This window comes from Protopterus annectens, chromosome 3.part0, assembly GCF_019279795.1.
Source record: "Protopterus annectens isolate FY-2018-M chromosome 3.part0, PAN1.0, whole genome shotgun sequence".
Lineage (NCBI taxonomy): Eukaryota > Metazoa > Chordata > Ceratodontiformes > Protopteridae > Protopterus > Protopterus annectens.
Genome location: NC_056731.1, coordinates 1,334,952,313 through 1,334,978,309, shown reverse-complemented (window position 1 = coordinate 1,334,978,309; position 25,997 = coordinate 1,334,952,313). Strand labels below are relative to the sequence as shown.

Genomic DNA, 25,997 nt, shown 5'->3' with positions numbered 1-25,997 from the left:
AGATTTCTGTTTACTTCAATGTAGTGCGATCTCAGAGTTGGTATATTTAAGTAGCGGGGAGTGTGGGGGGTGCAGGGGGGCTTGTCCCCCTGCCTACAACTGTTATGTCATGTTTGTTGTGTAGTTCCATTTTTATTGTGTTTCGATGGTTTCTAGGTTCGATGCATATGCATTCACTGTTTTAAGCTGTTGCGTAAATAAAGTAGACCCGTAAAATGCATTAGTAACACAGAAACATTACATATGGCATATAGATAACATAATAATATAGTAACATAGATTAAAAAAACATAGTTCTAGTAACAATGTTAAGGTAGATCATTTCTGTAAAGGAAGTGTACTAAACTGGATAGTAACATTCATACAAGGAAAAAGGAGAAATGGGCATTGCCATTTGTAGATTAAGACATTGGATGCTATGTACTGAGGCAAAGCAGATTATACATAGAAGGTAATTATACACAGAATTTAAATTTCTTTCAAAAATGTGTGCATGATATTATAACATTATAAGCATGTCATGATATCTAGAGGTGGCCTATTTGGAAAAATATTGATTTCCTGTGCCCACTTCTTAGGAAGGACAACATACACTTCTTACCTTTTGCAAGTACAATATCCTCATCTAATCTCTAGGACCAAATGCCATGCAGGTTTCATTTAGCTCATATAATTGTTTAAATTAGTGTTATTAAAGATACTAGACTTTCCTCTATATACTTAGCCAAAATTCATTGCTGGAAATTATGTGATATTATAGTGTCATTTGGGAATTATATTGATTCATATTTAATGTGATATGTTTTCTTTCTCCTCTTTAAGTAACACCATACTAATTTATTTAAGTATCTTCATTACTGTCAGCTGCTATAACTTCCACCTTGCAGCCTAGAAGCAAAGAGATACTTATGAGCAATCATTCATATCCCATTTTATTTTAAACACAGGAATGAATGTATACTTTGATACTAACATAACTATAACTACATTTGTGTTTGTTATATACTACAGATCAACCTTTGGACTACTGGCAGCTTCATCATTTTAGTATGAATGTCGCAAACAAGTTCCGTGTTGTGTTTGAAGGAGTAAAACGCTCTGGAGCATCTATGGGAGGTGTCTCCATCGATGACATCAACCTTTCAGAAACAAAGTGTCCTACGCATGTTTGGCATATTAGAAATTTCACTCATCTTGTAGACACCAGTCCTGCTGGGGTACTTGGAAAAATTTCTAGTCCACGCTTCTATTCCAGTGAAGGTTATGCCTTTCAGGTAGATTTATACTTGAATGGAACAATTGACTTTCCCGATAACATTGCAGCATTCTTCCATCTTACTTCTGGGGAAAATGATGATAAACTTCAATGGCCTTGTCCATGGAAACAAGCTACTATGTTATTACTAGACCAAAATCCAGACATTCGTCATCGGATGTCAAACCAGAGAAGCATAACTACAGACCCTAACCTAAAAGAAACAGAAGGTAAGTTAAAATGAGCTTCTTATGCAAATATTGCTAATTAAGAAGCATTAAAATTAGGAAATACATGTTTGCACTTTGTTTTAAGAGTTTTTACCTAAAGACAGCTTATTTATCTAAATTTGAACATATGTAGTAATCCTCTGACCAGAAATAAAATATTTAAGTCCATTCAGAAGCTGGAACACGTTGCAATTTAAAACTAAGATCCCAATACCACTGTGGTCTCATAATAAAAATATATCTATCTTGCAGTGTTGTTCACACAAAAGAAAGTGAACATTTACCACAGTTTTGATATTTGGACATTACATGAAGCAGTTACATACTGATTTTTTCATAACAGGCTGCTTCATAGTTTACAGTGTGTATAAAAACTGAAACTATGGTGTATCTTATCTGCTTGATAGTATTCAGTTTCAGTGTAATCTGAATGTTTTCATTTGGGATGTTTGTGTTCTTCTTTAGTAAGTGAGTTCTGAGTCTGTGCAACTGCCACTTAATAAAACAGTTACTAAAACTGGATTGGGCAATACCTCTATATAAGAATCAATGAATAAATGACAGCATATGCTGTTCAGCATGTAATCCATTTAGTTGGAAGAATGGTCAGTATGGATTCTCCTGTGCTTATATCTTTACAGACATAAATAATTTCATTCACTTGTCATTCCTTTTATATAAACAAGTGGAAGTGTCAGATAATATTAAGTTTTTTTAGTGTTCCATGTTAATCATTATGTTTATATCAACTGCCGTCCCTAAATATTTGTCAAGCATAGAAGTTTTATTTTCACATAATGATTATGTATCAGGTATTACATTTAAATTCAATAGAAGCCTAAAATTTGTCAGTTGATAAAAAATGCTGAGGTAGACATTTTAACCTTTTTAATGCCTAAAGCATGAACTATGGATTCTTTTTTTAACTAGAAACCCTCCTGCTCAATGTATATTCAAATAATTCCTAGATATTTCAAAGCTATTGCATCTTATGACTTGTACTTTGCCAGTACACTCCTCATGCTGCACTTACATTTACCAGGAGGGCCCTGCATATATACCCATCTCATCATCTAAGTTATGTTTAAAGGAAGATAGTGAATTCCTGCTTAACGTGTGGGGTGAGTTTATTCCAGAGGTTTGAGAAGTGCTGGGTTATCAACCTATCACTTCATAGTGTTTTATTTATCTATTGGTAAATACTTAGGTCTCTTGTTCTAGTACAGGTGAAGCCATTGGACCTGCAAAGGTACAGTAGAACAGGACAACCAGATCTCTAATGGTGTGGTAAGAGAGGCAGACATCTCCCAACAACAATCTTTAAGAAACTGGGAAAGGGATACAACTTTCTTCCTCTCTTGATAGTTGAGAGACTTTAGACCTGTGATCATTTGTATCTTTCCAATTGGTTGATATGTTTAATGATACATTCTGACAGGAGCATAGTACTCAATAAGTGCCCTAATCAATGTTGAGTCTACTGGAGTGATTACCTATTAGACCTCAATAATATTCCTTTGGAAATTGGTTGTGTTAAGTAAAAGGATTTCCTAACACCCAATGTCACATGATGGTCAACGCAGATGGGAATTAACCCAGGTTTATAGGTTCTTGACTATTTTTTTGTTTGTTTGCTTTGTAGTGATGTGTTGTCTATACAGTACGATGAGGTGACGTTTTGTTTAACAAAAGTATTGAGTCTACACTTTTCAGCATGTAGTTTGAGCCGATTTTAGTGCACTAAGAGTTTATTAGGGAGAGTTCTTTCTGGGGAGTTCCCGTGTTAGAGGGTGACTTTACAACAACCCCAGATTCGTAGCCATCTCCAGACTTTGTTAGTCAGAGGTCTTGGTTGTCTGCTTGGAGATCTGAGATATAAAGCCCAAAAAGGAGAGGTCCCAGCACCAAGTCCTGATGGTCACTGCTGGCCACTATCTTACATACTAATGAGGTACATGCAAACTTGCACTGTGTAGGTTCTGCCTTTTAGCCAGTTTGCTGTCTGTCTTACCTCATATGGGTCAATTTCAAAACATTCAGCTTTTGAATGATGCAACCATAGGGAATGGCCTTAACCTGGTAAAGGTGTACCTTGTGTACGCCAAGAGCACCATCTACTGCCTCCATAACTACTTCAAAGAAGCTTACCCAATTCAGAAGATGAGGTCTACTCTTTACAGGGCCAAACATTTTGGAGTCATGCTTAGTAAGTGTAATGTAGTTTATGAGGTCAGTTATAATACATTCCATGGCTTTGCTGATGAGGATTATGAGACTGATAGGTCTATAATTACGTGGCTTGCTTATAATGTTACTGTTATGGAAGGGTATCACCACTACAGTGTGCCACTTATGAATAAAACCAGTAGCTAAACATAGGTTAAACAGTTTAAGGAACTGGTCAGCAAGGGCATGTTTAACACTATTAAGCAAGCAATCAGATCTATTGTCAAGTGCTAAGGAGGAAGCATTTTTGATCTTGTTTAGCACTTTTAATAAATCATTTTAAAATATTTTGGGGTAATCTATTCAGGCTTTTTAAGGTTTTGAATAGAAGACTCAGGGTTAAAGTTGGCACTAAATTTGTTTGCAGGGATGTAAGGAGAATAAAACAAAGTACGGAGCAAACACCTTCTGAAAAAGCAATTGATAATAAAAGGAAAAGTTCAATACTCAGAAGGTGAACCAAGGCAGCAGCAATGAAAATACGAGTAGTCGGTGCAAATAAAACCACACAGGTCTCTTCACATATAGTCTCTCCACCAATAAACCACTCGCAGAGCAAAACAGCTATCGTAAAAAGGCAGTTTTATTGAGTAAGCGCTTTCACCAACACGGCTTCTTCAGACTCAAATACAAATGACTGAAGCACATATAATATACTATTAAAACCAGTAAAAAAAGCGGGAAACAACTCAATTAAGCAATTAGCGCAATAGCAATCAATTGAATTAAAAACTTCACTTTATACACAGGTTACTAAAGCTAATATAATGCTTTAAAAACATTCAATAACTGTAGAATGAACCAACAGTAATAAAACATTGCTGAAACATACTTCTCAATAAAATATAAATGTAAATGATCTATTTGATATATAAAAATAGGAAATGAAAAACTAAATATTAGTTAATAAGCCTTCAATCTTCTTATTTTCAAAAAGGGTCTGACAGAGACCTTAGCATTAAGGCCTGGTGGAACGTCGGATCTCAGTTTAATAATCCACATGTTTTCCCTATTCTCAGTGTGTGTTCTGATATCTCCCCCTCTAATATTGGCATTAACATGTTCAACTATCCTAAAAGTAAAAGTGTGCTGAATCCCAAACTCAGATACATGTTTGGCCAGTGCATTGCTGACATGCCCCATCCTGATGCTGTATAAGTGTTCGCGTATGCGATCCTTAAAGCGTCGGTTAGTTTTCCCTATATAGAAAGACTTACATAGGGAACAGGTAGCAAGATATATGACATTTCTGGACAAGCAATTACCATTAACTTTAAGGAAGTACTGTTGAACTAAGTTGAACTTATATTTAGTTTTTCATTTCCTATTTTTATATATCAAATAGATCATTTACATTTATATTTTATTGAGAAGTATGTTTCAGCAATGTTTTATTACTGTTGGTTCATTCTACAGTTATTGAATGTTTTTAAAGCATTATATTAGCTTTAGTAACCTGTGTATAAAGTGAAGTTTTTAATTCAATTGATTGCTATTGCGCTAATTGCTTAATTGAGTTGTTTCCCGCTTTTTTTACTGGTTTTAATAGTATATTATATGTGCTTCAGTCATTTGTATTTGAGTCTGAAGAAGCCATGTTGGTGAAAGCGCTTACTCAATAAAACTGCCTTTTTACGATAGCTGTTTTGCTCTGCGAGTGGTTTATTGGTGGAGAGACTATATGTGAAGAGACCTGTGTGGTTTTATTTGAACCGACTACTCGTATTTTCGTTGCTGCTGCCTTGGTTCACCTTCTGAGTATTGAACTTTTCCTTTTATTGTTTGCAGGGATACTGGCAATGTCTATTTGGTCAAAATAGGGGTGTCATTATGAATGCATTCAGTGCAGTTAGGTTTCGTAGTTTTCTAAGTAGTAAAAACTGGTTTAATACAGGCTTATTTACTTTAATGGTAAATATTACCATCAAAAGAAGGGAGTAGATATGGGGGCACCTTGTGCCTCCTTATATGCTAATTGTGTATTATATTTTTGGGAACAGAAATTTATACTACAGACTGATTGGATAAATTATATTACTAAATACACAAGATTTTTAGACAACGTTTGTCTGTTATGGAAAGGTTCTAAAGAAAAATTAGAAAAATGTTTCTGTTATATTAATGAGTCCACTGAGTTTTTGACTTTCACTTTGAATGTGAATGAAGACAATTTAGATTACTTGGATGTCACAATATATAAAGACTATGAGAAAGATTGTTTTCAGTCTAAAATATTTAGGAAAAAGACATTTTTGAATGCATATTTGCATTTTGAAAGTGGATATCCTTTTTATCAAAAAAGGGGAATAGTGAAAGGTCAAATGATTAGGGCCTCAAGAATGACAAGCCTAACGGAACAGTTTTTGAAAGAAGTGGATTTTATTACTACACTTTTTGTTGAGAGGGGCTATCCTAAAAGACTTATTGAGAATATAGCTAGGGAAGTCATAGAGAATAGGGACAAAAAAATGTTCCCATTATTGGGTAACGGAGGATTGGAAGTGGGTAAATGTTCCTCCAAGGTTCCTAAAAAGGAGGGTGCGTTTTTACACACCTTTTCATTGACTTCACCTGAAGTGGAAAGAATTGTTGCAAAATATTGGCCAGTGTTAATGGTGAATGATGACATTTCTGGTTTTTTACCTGTCCATCCCCATTTTATAAGGAAGAGAGATATGAACCTTAAGGAATGTATGGAAAGAATTGTAGAAGTACAGGGGGGACAAGGTAGAATCAAGAAAGGTACTTACAGGTGTGGTGCCTGTCATCAGTGCTGCTATATGCTGAACCAGGGTTCTCTATATATCCCATTGAGGAGATTTAACATTCAAGCTTCTCAATACTTTAATTGTAGGACCAAGGGGGTAGTATATTTGGACATGTGTATGAAATGCTCAAGTTTTTACATAGGGAAAACAGAAAGGCATTTGAATAGGAGAATTTACTAACATATGTACGAGGTTAGTAGAGGGAAAGATACAAATGCCTTTTACAAACATTCTCAAACCTGTAAAAATATGGATATAAAGTTTTTTGTATTGGAACAGTTGTGTATTGACCCCCGGGGTGGTAGTTGGGAATCCAGATTGGAGTACAAAGAGTTGCTTTGGCAACTGAGATTAGATGCGGGGAGAGCCCTGGGACTCAATGACAACATTAGCATTGGCAGTGTTTTAAAATTAAGTACTTCTAGATTATAATATTTTCATTGTATGTATGTACATATTATACATACTGCACAGTGTTGATACGAGTATGATCAGAAGTGTATTGTATTTCATTTGGTTTTTAAACAAACAAATGTAACAAATGTTTTAATTGTATCATTTAAAAAAAAGGTGATGTATGTATTCAATTCATTGGTGGGGAAGAGCTGTCACATGTTGTAATTATGTTATTTAAACTGATTGAACATAACGTTATGGGTTCTGATGAAGCCTGGCATTTGGACTGGGTGAAAGCACTTAACTTTACTGTGTTCACATTATGTTTTATGAATTTTTGAGGCAAAGCCTGTATTAAACCAGTTTTTATTACTTAAATTGCTCGGCTGGAGATCGTTTGTGGATCCGTATCCTGTGGGCTGGTGTCATTTTTCTTGGTTTGGGCTTGTGCTACTTTTTGTGTTTCTTAGTTTTCTAATGTAGCTAAATAGGTTCATAGGTGTTTACTAGGCTAACAACCACAAGGGCCTTTTTAAGTCTAGCCATGCATCCCAAATCTCTGACAAGTTCTGATACCCTTGATAAGTGTAAGCAGGGGCTTGGGAGATGAACCATTTACAAGCTAGGGCCTGGGAGATGAACCATTTACAAGCTAGGGCCTGGGAGATGAACCATTTATAAGCTAGGGCCTGGGAGATGAACCATTTGCAGTTTGCCTGTGTCCATTAGAGACATAGGTGGCAAACCAGGGATGGATTTCCTATTCCCTATCCAATTTTCCAAGTTGCACTTGAATTGGGTTAGGGCGGAACTCTGCTTCACATGGATGGGTAGCCTGTTCCAGAGATGGAGTAATCTCTGGCACACATACCTGTCTCTCTAACAGGTACTATTTATATCAAATGCAAGGTTTAAGTCTTTAGAATGGGTAATTCTGGTGCTGTTTGTTTTGTGAATATGCAGGAGGTCTATCAGAGTGGGATCTGACAATGCCCTGCATGTCAAGCATAGATCTCCCCTCAAAAGCCTGTAGGAGACAGAATACAGGGATAGAGCCTTGAGGCAGTCTGCATAGGACATTTTACTTAAGCCCTGTATTCTTTTAGTGAGGAACTTCTATCAACGTTCCAGTTGTTGGATATGCCTGGATAGGTACACACCAAAGGGGACATTGTACTCAGTGATAACACTGATACTTCCTTCAACTTAGATGCCATACCTTTGTTTATAAGTTGTGCAACATAGAAAGATTTACTTACTACTATAGACACGTGATGGTCAAAGGCTAGATTACTATCTATGTGTGTCCCTAAATCCATGACTACTGTGTCAACTCTAAGGGGTGTGTTGTCAATATGATATTTACCAGGGATGGATGACTTCCTGAAAGATACGATTATGCATTTGTTGGCATTTAGTTTTAGTCCATTGCACTGACACCAGTTGTTTGTCTGTATCAGCACCTCCTGGAGAACATTTGTGGCAGTGTTGGATTCCATGACAGCTCCTAATTTGCAGTCAGAGACCACTGAAATTAGCCTTGACTTCAGAGAAGTAAATGCCAAAAAGGAGAGGTCCAAGGACTGATCCCTGAGGGGCTCCACTTGTGACTGGCCTCTTTGTAGAAGTGGAATCCCCAATTCTAACCTCCTGGGTTCTACCTGTAAGTTGTCTATCCACCAGATAACATATGAGTTTGTAGCTAACCTTTTGAGTTTGTCAACAATGTCTAAGTGGGGTATTGTGTCAAATGCCTTGGCCAGGTCAGGGTAGGCAGTGTGAACCATTTTGCCCTTATCCATTGCTTTGCTGACCTTCTCAAAGAAGTCCACTAGGTTGGGTATGCACGATATGCCCTTGACTAAAGCAAACTGGGTTGTATCCTGTGTCTGGAGGTTTACTATATCACTATTGTTCATTTCCATGATAATTCTTTCCATGGCTTTACATATAAAACTACATATAAAGAAGGATATATAATTTTCTTTGGCTGTAGGGACCAGCCTAAGTTCACAGGATTCTTCAGCAGACCTAAAAGTGTTCTTCATTGTTTTAATGCTTTTGATATTTTCCTTGAGAAGAGTAACTTTGAATCTGCTATATATTTAAGAAGTTTCTTTCTTTTGTTGTAGAATTTTCTTATAATGATGGACCACCAAGGTGGTTTATTTTTGAATTTCCCATGATACTTAGTTCTGTTAAAGATTGCCAGTGCTATGCATTTTTCTAAATGAGTATAGAATTCTTTAGTGAAACTTGCTACTGTTGCAAGGTCAGGGTCGGTGCACTCATAGCAGTATTTTGCTGTTTCTTTCTACCAACTACTCAGAGGAGTTTTTGTTTAATAATCTAGGAATTTCGGTAATATCTTATATTGGAGTTATAGGTATCCCAGTTTTTTGAAGAGTAGTTACAGTAAAATAAATAATGGATTTGTTTTTTGCTAACAGTGAGATCTTTTAGAGCACATAGGAGTTTTCATGCATATAATGAAATAAAGCAGGTGTTCTATAACAAGCTATTACTTGATAAGTAATCCTATCTAGAGTAATCTATGGTTCAATGAGTTCAGTTTGTAGGGTCCCACAGAATCTACCTTCAGATAATATATTCCTTATCAAATATGGAGAGTTGATACTAGAATAGCCAGTTCTTGTGTAAACTCATAGAACTGATGTTTAAAGCATGACAAAAAAAAAATTAGATAATGGTATTTTAGCTGGATTCAGTGTACAGTGATCACTGAATTTGGGGCCCTATAGCTGCGGTGGTACAGCAGTAGTGTTGTTGTCTCACAGCAAGAGGTTCTCCTGTTTGATTCTCAGCTGGAATGCCTTCTGTGTGGAGTCTGCATGTCCTCCCTGTGGTTGAGTGGCCTCAGAAAGACATGTGTGAATTGGCGTGCCTTCGCTGAAAGTTGGGTGTTGGGCTGGCAACTCAGCACCATAAAAATCAACTGTCAATCATTAGCAGACCGGAGTTCTGCTGTGGCGACCCCTAACTGGGAAAAGCTGAAAAGACAAACAAAATTAGTTATTTGTCCTGTATAAAGTTACATGCCATGGTGTACTTTGTTGTTTAGGTCATTTAGCTGTGTCTGACACATTGTGACCTTAAGCACTTTTGCACACAAGGCCTGTCTGTCAACATCTGTTTCTTTAAGTTCTTGTAAAATTATAGTAACTGCTTTGTGATAAAGCTAAACCTCTTATGCTCCCTTTCCTTCTGCCTTTGATCATCCACGTCAGTGTCTTCTCCAGTGAATCCTATCTTTGCATTTCATGGCCATAGTATTTGAGTCTTACTTTTACTATCAGACCTTTCATTGAAAATTCTATTTTTTTCCCTGAATATTTACTACTTTAATTTTCATACAATTCATGGAATTCTCAAAAGTTTTCTGGTGTAATCTGCAGCCAAACATGGAGGAGTGAAAGCTTTGTGGTCTCTAAATCCTACTGAATAATTGTGGTGTAGTACACATTATTAGTCATAGAGCAGTCTAATATCATGACAGGCAGAGGTTTTGTAGAGACTTACCATTTGGTCTCCTTTTTGGATCAAGAAATTATGATTTTTTTTAAGATGGAAACATAATGGTTGTGACATGGAGAGTGGAGAGGTGGCTGGTCAGCCAGCAGGAGAGACTGCCATCACTGGACTCTAAAGTGGATTATCTACTGGGGGAAAAGCAAGAGGATAAAATGCAATCTCATGATTCTCAGAGTCTGGAATTACAATCTCAACTTGGGAAGCTGTATGACAAAATTGATTATATGAAGAATCAACCAAGGAGGAGAAGAAATATAAGACTGACTGGAACACCAGAAATTGTGTAAGATGTTGATTTGATTTCTTATTTTCATGGGAAACTACTAATTTTAACTAATGCAACTAATACAGGGGGAAGTAGGAAGCTTAACCCATTATGTCCATACAGTCAACCTCAACAAGTAATTTGCAAACTATATTTTGTTTGACTAAAGAATGGTTTCTGTTTAATACATACCTCTTGCATGGCATAAGATGAAAGGGGTACTGCCAGAGTCCTTTAGGAGTATACCAGAACTTTATTCTTGAAAAGACTGGTATATATATTATGGGGAGGTGGGAATTAAAGAAAATGTGCTGGTTTCTTGGGAGGTATACCCAGTGGTTCTTGTTGTGATAGTGGGATGCCAGAGAAGGAAAATCAGTTTCTCAGAAAAAGCACTGGAATTTATGAACATCATGAGACATGCTGAATTGTGTAGAGACAGTGTACCTCAGCATTGCAACAGAGTGGTGGAAATATCTATCTTGCTAACTCAGCTTCCTGTTGCAGAAGAGTTACATGCTATTGAATGGTCAGGTGGCAAGAGGAGGACCCAGAAGGAGGATGAAAGAGGTGAAATAGCAGAAATAATCAGTAGTGAGAAAGTTCAGGAGACAAGGAAACTAGGTATTCTACATCATCAGAGGACACTAGACTCAATGTGATGTCTAAACGCACAAACTCAAAAGGAAAGCACAGTCTAGGAAAAAAGTCAGGAGGCCTGCATCTGAAGAAAGACTGAGACACAGATGTCCGGAGCAGCTTACATCCAGGTTGATGGTCAGTGGAACTAAGTTCAGGAAGAAGTCAGGAAGACTACTAGAATAGTGTATGACAAGGTCATCCAAGCATAGGGTGAAGTGAAAGAAAAGTAGAACAGCAGGATAGATATACACTGGTTACTCATTTAGCCAAGAAAACATAATGTGACATTTGTTAAATAATGGACGAAAAACGTTGGTACTTACGTATTATAGCAACCACATTTGCAACTGCAATAATTCGTCATGTTTGACTCAGACTATATCTCAACTTTAAAATGGTTGTGTAAAGTGTTAAGTAGTACTCTGATATTGTTAATGGGTTAGGAAGAGGAATAAAGGTCAAATTCTTGTTTGGGGGTAGTGTCCTTTACTGATGTCAGGTCATGAATAATGCAATCACGATGCCTGCTGCTTCTCAGTGTGGTGAAGAATGACCGCTATTTTTTATTTTTTTTTTTCAATAATTTTTATTTATTCTTTTCATCAATACAGAATAGCAAGCAAAATGCAACAAAGAGAGGGAACACATTTGTACAATAAACAGTTGTTATACATTGAGAGTAATACAAAAAGAAGTAAAACAATCAAACAATACTATCTACACTATGGGGAACATTTTGTTAAATGATTAGTAGTTAGATTGGGAACCAATGTTCATAGAGCAAATGAAGAATGACGAGCACTGACCCCACAACAGTTGCAATAATGCAAATAAATACTAGTAACTAACGCAGCTCAGGCTTTCTCCATAGTGGTACTTGTGGGGCAGGGGTGGTAAACTTTATCCTGCTTCACACGCATACTTGTTTATCTCTAAAGTTGTGTACTCAGAAATGACCCTTACAGCAGAAACTACAGGTGCTGCTGTAGATGGTGAATGATTCCCCTACACAGGAAAATAAATACATGTAATAAATAAATTTAACAGAGTTGGAAAGGCATCGCTTCTGTTGCTCAGAACATTGTGAGTTTGATTAATCCTAACATTAAAGAGGACTGCAAAGCAGCAGTCATGTGTCTACTTCAGACAAGAGCTCTACCTGCAATTATTCCTCCTTGTATGTGCCAAAGAATGTGACCCAAAACTGTTTAACAGTTTACACCACCAGTCTTTCACTAACACACATAGTTTGGCAGAAAACATTATAAAGTATGCCACCTGCGAAAAGTGGTTGCGATAATACGTAAGTACCAAAACTTTACATGGACTGAATATTATATCTGCAAGCTATGTATTTATATGTGGAGCCATTGACTATGGGGGGGACTACTTTGATGTGTGCTTAAATCCTGTATAATTTGATAGTATTGAAATATTGGGAGAGGTGTATAATGAGGTATGAAAATGGATGATACTCGTCAGAAGATAAGCAATATGTTTTGTTTGTCCTGAAGAAATGTAATGTTGTGAACTGATTTACAGCCTGCTTATAGTAAATTTGTTTATACTCTGGAAGTAAAGCAACTTATTTTCCAATGTATATAGGACAATACACACTGATGCTCAGATCTGTAATCAGTTTATTAAGCAGATTGTTTATTTTTAGTATACATCTCAGGTATTATGCTAACATTGTAAATACAAATCAGTTAAACAGCATGGAGTGTCCAACATGTCAAAGTTACAAGTGTTTATATTGCTAGTTATAACTGAAAACACCTTATATGTCCTGATTAATAATGTGATGATTTGCAGACTGCTTATTTGCAAGCCTGCTAATTAACCTGAAGATAAACAATTTACTATATAAAGTATTCATGAATAATATACTTCAGCAATAGGGCTTGTAGCCAGATTATCCAACAGGCAGGTTTTCAGTATGAGAGCTTATTATATTAAGGCTGCAACTTCAATTTGGTATTTCCTGGCCAGAGTCTAGTCTTTATTGTACTATAAGAATGCAGTTTTCAGGTTAGTAATGCATACATTGTTAAGCACATGCAAATACAACCTTCTGTGCACTGCTAAGTATAGTTTCAATGACAACCTGCTTAGGGTCATACATTTCAAGGGGAATCAACACTAGGCAACATCAGGAGGTCAGTAGTATGACATATATAAGAAAGGCAGGCATACTACACTATGACCACATGACTTTTAGTCTAATGTTCTAGCATATAGGTCTCTGATAAGAGAGTTTGTTAGTTATTATATTAAGCTAGCAATTACAGTTGAATTTATCCTGGTTTGAGGCCAGAGCTTAGCCTTTCTGTTGCTTTGTAAGAAAGTTACTTTCAAAGTAGAAACATTGTCACTGTCAGGTGCCTACAAACACATTTCCATACGCACTGTTAAATATTGCTGCTATAACAAACTGTTTAGGCTCAAAGAGCTAAGTGGAAAGTAACACTAAACAGTTTTGAAATATGCAGAGTGCCATATAAGGTTTGCAGGAATGGTACACAGTTTTTATGACTGTATGAATGTTGCATTCACAAACTAGTTGTACGTTTTGGTCAGAGCTCATCTCTTTTACCATGAGTGTCTTTTTCAGAGTAGGATCAGTCACACTACAAGATTCACATCCCAAGACTGAAAGGTTAATATATTTGTACTTCTGAGGCTGCTATAATGTATTTCTGAGTAACAGAATACCTCAGTGATCCTGGAAACTTGCTGTGAACTTAATAAAGAGTGGTGTAAGATGCAGGGGACTGTTATATAAGCAGCAATTTTACAAAAAAAATGGTAGGCTTGCACTGTTTAATGGGATGTAATTATCTGGTTAGTACTCAAGGTATTTATTGGAGGTTTGAAAAGGCTATTGCAGCTTAATTAATTTTTAAAGTGTGGTCTGAAGTATATTTTCCAGGGTTTGGGCTAAATTGTGCAATCAACAGTTAATGGAAACTTGTGGACTTTTTACTGAGCCAGAAAAGCAATGAAGAACATTGTCTTTATGTTAAACTAAGTCTGAAAACTGATCACTTATTGTATACTTTGATGTGCAATTGTACTATTTTCTTGACTGTATTTTGTCAAATGTATACCTCTATTGGTGCAAAAAGATTGCAGTTTAGCAACTTAATCAAAGTACAGTATTTCTCTATGTAATTTCAGAATAGGTCAAACTTGTTCTTTGCATATAAAATCAGTTCCATACATGATGTCTATACACAATATTTTGCCGATATGGTACATTCAACATCTACTGAACTGGAAAATATTTTATTTTGTATCTGTCCACAGTTATGTCTTTTAAAGTGACAGTACAATATTTGGACAAAAACATAATTTCCAAATGTGGTGGAAAATAGCCTTTCTTGTAGGTCTGTCCTCAAAGACTGGATTAACTAATTTTATAAGATGTACAGAATTTTTTGATGGGGCACGAGGTCATACTTACAGTTTCTCCTGGTATGGTATATCTATAATAGGGCACATTTAATTCAGCTCAGAGACACACTATGAATCTAACCCTTAAAGTGTGGTATATGTAGTCTGATCGGTAACTAATAAGAACAGTGAGAACCACTCGTTAACTTCAAATAATTGGGAAGGCCCTGGGACTCTGTTTATATAAGTAAAGTTAATTACGTGTTTATGCTGGGATATAGATAAGTTATATGCTGGTTTGTTACGTATTTTTTTCATGTATATTTAATGTAGGGGTGAAATCTTCCACTCGAGTTTATGGCTGTAGATTACGTTACTCAATTTGCACCAACCTTAATACTTGAAGTTTTTTAGTACAATTCAGGGAAGTCTTCTAGCACAAGATATAGGGACAAGTGGCATAGGCTAGTTTATGTTGCATAGGGAAACCGTGGGGACCAGAGTAAGAGATGGATCCTTGGAAGTGTAAGATCTTATTTTTGGAAATGGAGCAGTGAACAAATGGAAAATGAAGAGCCTGATTCCATCTAGGATGCAGATAGAACTCACTATGAGTGCCAATGAGGGTCAGAATGCTGGGTATAGACCCAGGAAGGGTTAAATAACCTATACAGATTCAGCTTAGGAAGAGGAGATCAGTGGAGAGCCTTCAATTGTATTGATGTCTGAGAAAAGGAAGAGAAGGAAACCAGTCTGGTGGACCCCTGCCATAAACAGGCTATACAATAGAAGGAGGAAACTAGTTCAAAAAAAAAAATCAAATCATAAGAAGGAAATACATCCCTGATCAGTATCAGTAAGAAACTAAGGTCCATCATAAAATCATCCAAGGCTAACTTTGAAAGAAAAATAGCAAAGGATTCGAAAGATAACCACAAAGCCTTCTTTAACTATGTCAAGAATCTAAGTGGCAACTTGCAGATATGCTCTGAGCCATTGCAAAATAGCACAAAATATACTGAACCTACTGATATTGCCAACATCTTGGCAGATAGATTCAGTGCAAACTTCACCCCCCTCTCACCCCCAAAAGGGCCCACAACAATACCGGAAAAGTGTAGTGTCCCGGAAATTACAGATGCACAGGTGTAAATCATAGCATCAATGGGGCCAGATGGTGTCCCAGGCTGCATCTTACATGAACTACAGAACAAGCTAACCCCCCACCTAAACACACTGTTCAACCTCGGCATCTCCACAGGCTACGTGTCCATAGAATGGTGTACAGCATCGGTTATTCCGCTCCACAAAGGAGGGGCCACAACTGAACCTGGTAACTATTGCCCCATAAGCCTGACTAGCCTGGTCTGCAAGGCTATGGAGCACATCATCATGGAACTCATTAACAAAGACATTGGGAACCTCCAAACACTTGACCCGACCCAGTTCAGCTTTGTTAAGGGCAGATCATGCCTACTAAACCTGGTTGACTTCTTTGAGACAGTCACCAAGGTCATAGATGAGGGGAAGGTGGTTCACGCAGCCTACCTTGACCTCGCCAAGGCTTTTGATACCATTCCCTACTCAGGAATTATAGAAAAACTCACCAGCTTGAACATAAACCTCTATGTCACGAGATGGGTTGCCAACTGGCTTACAGACAGAATTCACATGGTAAGAATACCGGGCTCCAGGTCCAACTCTAAACCAGTCACAAGTGGTGTCCCACAAGGCTCGGTCCTGGGACCCTTGCTGTTCGGCATATACTTCTCAGAAGTACAGGCAAACACAGGAGGACTATGGCTAACCAAGTTCACCGATAACTGCAAACTGGGAGCCATAACTGACTCTCCTGCTGACATGGACATTCTCCAAACGGGCCTTACTGAGACGGACACCTAGTGTCAAATTCATGGTCTCAAGCTAAATGCCAAAAAAGGCATAGTCATCCCATTTGGGAAAAAAAAAACACCCATGAATTACCACATAGGTGGCAGCCCCCTTAATACAGAAGAGGTAATAAGAGATCTGGGGACCCAGGTAGATAGTAATCTCTCCTTTGACAATCATATTGCCAAAGTAGTTAGGAAATCCTTCTATGTAGCCCATCTAATTACTAAAGAGTTCGCATCTAGAAATAAAGAGATTATAGTGCCCCTCTACTCATCATTCATCAGATCCATCATAGAGTACAATGCCCCTTTTGGGATGTACCTCACAAGACACTTCCAACAGCTGGAAAGACCACAAAAGTACCTCACCAAGAGGATTACTGGCCTCAAACATATGTCCTATGCAGCCCGACTGGAAAAACTTCGGCTATACTCAGTGGCATATCGCTTACTCAGAGGTGATCTCTGCCTGACTTACAAAGCCATGTCCAACTCAGAATTGATGGACATGCTCCACATAAAGAAATCCAAGTCACTGCGAGCCACTCGCTCTAGTGAGCTAAACCTTGCCACAACAATAAATAGAACATGCTGGAGGGATAGATTCCTGTCACAGAGACTTCCCATGCTTTGGAACAAAATTCCTAACTACATTAGGCAGAGCCCCTCACTAACACTCTTCAAGAGAAACCTTGTTGAGTGGATGGGTAACAGAAAATACACAAAACACACGAACACAGTTGAGTAAAAGCAAAACACCTTTATCAAACACAGAGCTTTCAGGATAACTCCCTTCTTCAATGATTGACACAAGGCACAATTAAAGTTCAATTTAAATACACCCACAACACGTCACATGGCCTGCAGCCAAAGTCATGTGACCAACTACATCAACATTTAAAACATTCTTATTATATATTTAACTACTTATTTGGCAATTTAATGCTCCTAACCTATACATTTCTATATCAACTGAAAACATACTTTATTTCAATGCCCTCCATCCCCTTTATTATCATATAAAATTTTTTGATGTATTTATAAAAGTTTTTAAAAAGGCATATACCTTAAATATTTATATCTTACCATTTAAGGCTTTTAAGTATTTCTCAATGGTCACTTCAGTTTACTATGTTGTAACCTTACTAGTACCGGTTTTAGAGAGACTGCTGTATTTAGACCTGGTTGAGTGTCTGCTGACAAACGTACTATCCATTCATATTCCCTAACCTCCAGTAGATTACACATATCACCCCCTCTCAATGTTTTAGTTAACATGTCTATTACTCTGAACTTGAACATATGTTCATCTCCTTGTTCCTTTATATGCTTAAACAGAGCATTTGTTTCACATTGTCTTCTAATATTAGATTTATGTTCAACTATACGGTCCTTGAGTCTCCTTGTTGTCATTCCAACATAAAATGAGGGGCATGCAACGCAGGTTGCTATGTAGATTACAAAGCTAGAAGTGCATGTGGCTACACCATAGAAGTTATAAAATTTATTCGTAACTGGGTGCTTAAAGGTACTATTAGACATTGAGTCATCACCCTGGGCTGGTGCTATGTCACTGCAACAACTACAGTTGTAACAGCATATCGTACCTCTAGTCCTCCCCTCTGGTTGACTAATAGGAATATATGTAAAGTCCTTATAACATAATAGGGATTTCAATGACCTCTTGTTCCTATATGTAAAGGAGGGTGTATCACCCACCACTGCCTTAACATCATCCTGCGCTAACAATATTTTCCAGTATTTATTTATCACTCGTCTAACTATGTAAGTCTTTCTATTATAAGATGTGATAAATCTTATTTTTACATCATTTTGCTTATCATCTATACAATTAGCAATGTTATCATTATCAGGTGATAGTATGGGTTTATATAGTGTCTGTCTATTGGTTTCTACCATTTCCCTTGTGTTCTTTATTAGTATTTGAGAGTATCCACTTGCTGTGAATTCCTCACATATTTCATCCATTTGTTTTGAGAAAGCCTCTTCTGTATTATTTAGTCTACTGACCCTTATAAGTTGGGCTTTCACTATACCCTTGAATACATGGGGAGCATGCATACTAGAGGCTTCCAAGTATCGTCCGGATGAAACTTCCTTTTTGTAGATGGTAGTGACAAACTTATTATCATGTATTTTCAAGTTTAAATCCAGAAAATTAATACTGTTGTCTGAGTACTCCATCTTAAATTTCAGAAAAGATGTTGTGTTATTTATATAACCAATGAAATCTATCAAATCGGTGGGGGGACCCTTCCATATAAGGAAACAATCATCTACGAATCTCTGATAAAAGTGAATGCTGTTATTCATAAATCTACCACCATCATATAGATACATCTTTTCCCATTGGTACAATACTATGTTGGCATATGTATTGGCTACGGGGGTACCCATCACCACCCGGTCAGCTGTAAGTAGTGTTTTTCATTGAATACAAATACATTATTTCGCAATACTACATCCAACAGCATACAGATGTTATCAGTGTGTCTGGATGTAAACTTCGAATTCTGTGTGAGGAATTCACATACTAATTCTATTCCATAATCAATTGGAATTACAGTAAATAATGATGCAATATCTAACACAACCATGAATAGGTCACCTCGTCCCCATACTAACTCCTTCATGTCTAGCTGCCACTTATTCAATTTTATTAAAAAATCTGTTGTATCTTTAATTACTGTTGTACAAAAAGATAACAATGGTTGTAATTGTCTCTGCAGATACAAGGAGATGGGCTCCGTGACCCATCCATTACCTGAAACGATGGGTCGCATGGGGGGATCTTCCTTACTCTTATGGACTTTAGGGATCCCATATAATTGCGGTGTTATAGGACTAGTCACAGTAAAAAAGTGGAACAAGTCCAAAGTAATGTCACCAGATAACCGGATCTCATATATACACATATTAACATAAGAAATGTATTTCTTCACTTCTAGACTGGATATTGATCTAAAAGCTGCCTCATCTCTAAGTAAACTTAAAACTGATTCTATATATTTAGTTTTATCCATAATTACTATGGAACCCCCTTTGTCCGCTTGCTTTATGACTATATTGGGTTCCAGTCTTAATTCTTTCAGAGCTAAATTTTCAGTATATGTAAGATTAAAAATACTACTATTTGCTTTCACATCATATGTATTCCTTAATTCTAATTCGCATAAATCATTAAAGGCAGTCAGAATAGGTATATTATTATTATTATTATTATTATTATTATTATTATTATTATTTGGAATGAACGTGCTGCGTCTCTTGCAATTCCTTTCAAATGTTGTCTCACTCCCAAAGATTAACTTCAGAGCCAAGTTTCTCACAAACATTTTCAAGTCAGTTAACACATTAACTATATCATCAGAACTAGTTGGGATAAACCCCAGTCCTTTGCTCAACACAGAATAATGTCCAGCTCCTATATTGAAAGAAGATAGATTCAATATACCTGCCATCACTTTCTGGCTAGCTTCGTTTGTTTTGGCGAAGTTGAAAGTTTGCGTTTATTGTCCAATATCAAAGGTCCCTTTGTTGCTACTCTGCCCCTTGAAACAGACCTAGATGGTGTCTGTTGCTCCTTAACTCTTTCCTGTTGCTGGAGCTGAAAGGGTTTATTAAATAATTATACGTGGGTTGGAAGGTTTTTCTAGTAGTTCCAAATTGTTCATTTGCTGTTGTTATGTCGGATAGCAAGGATCCTGTAGATGTTCGCACGCCATCTTTGTTGGTAGCAGCCCCATCTGACGCTTCTGCTAGCGTGGTCGTCACCACGTTACCAGCGTGAGGCTGTGATGGTACTAGGGGCGTGTTACTGTTCGCGGCTGATGTATTAGTATCTACAAAATCATCTAGCGTATCTAGATGTACAACAGGTGTTTTTAGGGCATCGGAACTGTTATTATTACTAGGATTAGTACTTATTCTCCTAGTGTTTACGGCTTTATCTGTTCTGGGCCAAGAGAAAATATTGCCAGACTGAAAGTCGCCAATGTCTCTAAGGAGCTTACGTTTTTTCGTTGTCTCCAATCTGTTTGTGAGGGAACCCCCATCTGTAGGGCCATCTATGAACTGGTCAGTGCGTGGAACCATTTGGTTCCTATGTTACTCACTGGACACGCATCTGTGAACTCCAGGAGCATAGTGTGAGGATTGCAGTCAGTACTTGGTGATGGTGATGATTTACTGCCATCGCATCTCTGACTGGTCATATGTCACATGAAACATTGGTATGACAGACACTGTCTGGGGTTCTCAGTGACATGCCAATAATGCACCACTGTTCATAGCTACAGTCACAAGTCTTCTACACTTTGTACAGATGTCATGCAGTGTATATGCATGTGTTGTGCTCCCTCTGCAAATGTATACCATCTGTTGTGTTGGGTTGATGGTCATATCTATGCATGCTGTTATAAGTAATCCTGAATGCTATTGACTATTACTAAGCCATATCTGTGTTAAAACTGCAACGCCATAGGCTGTATGGGTTTGGAGGTCCTGGCAGAACCTCCTGACCCACTTCAGCTTGCCATGGCACCGGACACCAGCACATCTGGGGCCCAGCCTTGGACCTCCACCTCTATTGGCTCTGCACCACCTTCTGGTGGAACCGCCACTGAGGATGGGGCTTGTCCCCCGGGAGCAGGTCCAGACAGTAACATGTCCTCTGTCGTACAGTCCCGGACGTGGTGCGTAGGGGGCTCAATAAGGGTTGTTGAGGCCAGATACGCCAGCTCGAGGGCAGAGTGTCACATTTACAGGGTGAGCCTGCCCCTCCTATACAGCCCCCAGCACTGCCACCTTTGCGGCTGTTTTGGTGTAGTGGTGGCTTCCCATGGCTGTGGACCTCCATCCCACTGTTTCCATCTGGGGGCTCATGGTCTTGTACTGCCGAACACCCCTCACCGTCCAAGGTGTATCCCCCCACATGTGTCATATACCGACCCTGTATGCTGTCTTGTCTGTCATCCTACCTAACCCAACCTATCCTCCACGAGCATACCTAATCTCCTTCCCCCACATCCCACTCTCACCCTACAGAAACAAAAGGCCAATCGGTTCCTAGAACAACTTTTGCCCCATACATAGCTGTCCATTTCACACATGTGTCCACTGGACACATGTAACCCTTTTAATATGCATCAGAACATACTCCAGTTGTCCTCACCCCTGTCTCTCAGGCACACAATCCTGGTATGCACATGACTCCTAAAGGTTCCAGGTACACGTGATGCAGACAGCCCCATTGTACACACAGCACTGCTGGTCCCTCTATGGTTACCCCATTTACCTTTTTCATGATGATGTTGCACACAGCACCTTGAAAGAGTACTGTTCTCACATAATGATTGGACAGGAACTGTTGTGTTAATGTAAATAAAATGCACAGAGTGATGTATTTGGCCAATGTACAAATATTTGCGTGTATTAATGACAAATGTCTGTCTGAGGGAGTCTTGATATTACATAGGACGACACCACTACATAATACAGGTGATGCTGATGTTTCCCTTTTCATTCCTTTGTAATGCTTTGTTGTCACATGGGATGTTCCTGATATATCTATATATATGTATCTATATGCTGGACATAAACACTCACACATACATCTACATGATGGAATACATTTCCTATACTGTTGAATGACTGTGCTGGATGATATATTTGTGATAACATCCAATGTCTGTATATCTGCCATGGCTTAGTGGTAAATCACAATAGCTGTGTGTGCAGGGTCCTGGTTTTGAGCCTTGCAGAGGCTGTTTATTTTGTTGCTGGGCAGAATAAGGCCGTTGGATATGGAGTGATTAAGGCACATTAAAGCTGTTGTGAGCGGGTGTGTGTAGGTTTGTGCAGAGCTAAGCAATGCTAACCTCCGGATGCAGTTTCTTACACTCAGTTAGCCTCTACATTGCTTCACCAGTGTAATACTCGCATACTGGCGGCCAAACAGGCTTACACCCGCTTGCTCATGCACTTGCAGTTGCACTGCATTTGGTGTTTGCATCTGACACTCACACCCCTGGGTGGGAGTGAGGACTACGCTATTACCTTGTGATGCCTATTACATCAGATAACATGCCTACAGTATCAAGAATGGCTGCACATTAGGTGAAAGCATGCCGTTCGACTGTATGGAATCCGTGGCCTGTCCAGAGGTTGATTCATATTATTGGTGTGTTCCTCTTACAATCTGCACCTGTCTGGCTAATACATGGGAAATGACACTCTTCAATACAAACAAGTAATTGGGTTTTGGAACTCACATCCTTCAGCCGAGTCATGCTACTGCATACCTAATATTCTATCATCTTTCTAAGGTTGTCAGTGGAATATGCGCTTTCTGTCCCTATCAGACCTCTCATACGATTGAGGAAAAATATCAACTGAATCAGAGACATGTCATAACAACATCAGAGACACATTTAAATTATTAGTGCTGTTAACCTGACACATTGACAGGCTCAGAGCATATGAATTCATACACATTTTCTGAGGTAAATGATGTTTATAACCCTTAATTGTCATTATTCATTACATGTAATTTACCACCTTTTCTCCAAAAGTCACTAGTTTTAGAAGGGATTAAGTGGGACAGAGTTAGAAATTGAGTCGGAATCAGGGACATCCCTGGAAATCGGGGTCAGTTCAGAGGTATGGTCCCTATTTGTTCCCCCAATGGTTTATGTCCTGTCCAATGGATTTGCTCTTAGGGGTTGAGAGGTATGGGTGTCAGCTATGCCCATTTCGGGATATTACATACATCCCTGGTCCTAATACAACTGCACCAGCCAACATCTGCATGCCTAGGCCCATAATTGCATATCCATAACTCCCCCACCTTCCCCTCCTTTACAGCACTCATCCTTACTGTGGGTGCAGGTGGGGTATAAACACACCACTACACAATGCCCACTCTCCGCGTGTTGGGACACATGTCGTACATTGTGTCGACCCATGGGTTATCAGACTTGCACAACCTACAGGTCCGTGTACGTCTACAGCCTGGTTTGATGAATCATTACTGAGACTGACTCCGATGATCATTCATTTTTGGTGTCCCACAAGGGACATCAATGTCTATGTTTCAAGATTAGACCTGACAGGTCTCTCCCACTGGTAGTATCCTGCCGGTGGTCTGGGAAGCAGTGGTGTGTTTACTTTTATTGTATGTCTGTATGTCTCACTGGCCTAGCTGGGGGGGTGAGGGGGTTGATGCTATGTGTTACACGTTTGTTTATTAGACCCATCACCCCCATATGCACAGCCTTTGAACATATGTAAGTCGTAACTGCTGTATCATATCCTAGCTATATATATATGTGTATATTTACAGTCACACACACACACACACATATATATATATATATATATATATATATGCATTACTATTTATAGATATATCTGTATATGTATGCATACATGTATATATTTATATATTGCTGCCTATATATATATATATATATATATATATATATATATATATATATATATATATATCTAACAACATATGGGTCTATGGGTGTCTGCATATGTATATATATATATATATATATATATATATATATATATATATATATATATATATATATATATATATATATGTATATATAGATATATAGATATATATATATATATATATATATATATATATATATATATATATATCTAACAACATATGGGTCTATGGGTGTCTGCATATGTATATATATATATATATATATATATATATATATATATATATATATGGGTATATATATGTATTCTGTCTCTGTATGTATACATTTGTACTACGAAGAGGGAGAGGCTTACCTCTATGTCACTATGGGTGGATATACACACACATACCTCTACATATATACATCTACATCTGGTTATTCCGTTCCTTGCCATATACATTACACTTTGCTGCAGTGGGACTCGTAGTGGGTGTGGCTGCTCGTTGGGCGACGCCTCTGCCCAGTGAACACATTTGCTTACATCCCTGGGGCTGTCCATATATACCCACATCAGCCAACACCTGCACACCTAGACCCATAAGTAGCTACCCATAGTTCCCCCACCCGCACCTCCTCTACAGCACCCATCCTTACTCTGGGTCCTGGTCGGTTCTGAACACACCACTATATGCTGCCCACTCTCCACTTCACGGTCACATTTCATACAATTGTCTCTACCCATGGGTCATCAGGCGTTCCCACCCTTGTATGCCGGGTATGTATACACCCCAGCCAGAATGTTCGGTTTATCACCTTCTTTTGTTCTTGCCAATTTTTGGGGTGTCTCGCAAGGGACGCTCCTGTCTGTGTTCCAAGATTAGAATTCACAGGTGCACTGTGTACCCCCCCGGTTATACCCTGCCTGTGGTCTGGGGAGCAGTGGACTCTTTACATTGTTTATGTGTATGTTTCCCGTGTCCGACAGGGGGGGGGTAGGTCATGCTACATGTTTCATATTTCTTGCTTGAACCCCTCACTTCCATTGGCATAGCCTGTGAACATATGTCATTCTTGTGCGCTGTTTCCTATCATAGCTGTATATCTGTGTACATCTACGCACACACACACACACACACACACACATATATATATATATATATATATATATATACACACGTATATGTATATGTCTGCAACCATATATATGCGTGTGTCTGTAAAGCAATGCATACCCCGCGCAAACGCACTTACACATGCTTACTGGTGTTTATATATGCTTAAACCTGCTTACTAGTGCCTTATTCATTATGACACAGACACTTCGCTCCAGTTAACTTTTAATTGTTATTTTGCTGGTGATACAGTGGACAGATGTCGCAATATGTTCATGTACAGATTGCCAATGTTAAATGGTATGTGCTGCAGTGGGATTAGGAACAGGAATGTCTGTTAGGTGGTTGCTCTAACCGATACATTATTGCTGTGCTGCTTCATTTGCATATATATCCATATACCCATGGCTCCTGGCTCCCCAAACACCCACCCCAATGCCTCCCTAACACTGCAGTCATCCATTCTCCTGTTGGATTTGCGGTGTACACATTGGCTACTCCCTACTCCTGTAGACACATCCCATCGGTTGACTCACTCCACATATCCTCAGAACTCCCAAACTTTTATTCCACAAACATTGGTGACATGAGCGACCAAAAGGACAATATTCACAATTTTTGGGTTGTCCCACATGGGACACGCATGTCTTTATGTCAAGATTAGACTCTATACATCATTACATCCTTACTCCCGTTAACATAACACTACAATAAATTAATAAGTATGACTATGTGGTAACGCACACGTTACACATGAGAGCCTAATTATGTACATGTTTAGCATGTTTCTTTTACAA

The 25,997-nt window shown here is 38.2% G+C and overlaps 1 protein-coding gene across 1 annotated transcript in view; it reads left to right on the top strand.

Moving 5' to 3' along the window:
• The window catches only part of LOC122797066 (meprin A subunit beta-like), a 380,136-nt gene that overhangs the window by 266,550 nt on the left and 87,589 nt on the right, over positions 1-25,997 (top strand). The window contains exon 8 of the mRNA XM_044065841.1: positions 1,012-1,485. Within this exon, the coding sequence (XP_043921776.1) occupies positions 1,012-1,485 (474 nt within the window). The remainder of the gene's footprint in view (positions 1-1,011; positions 1,486-25,997) is intronic.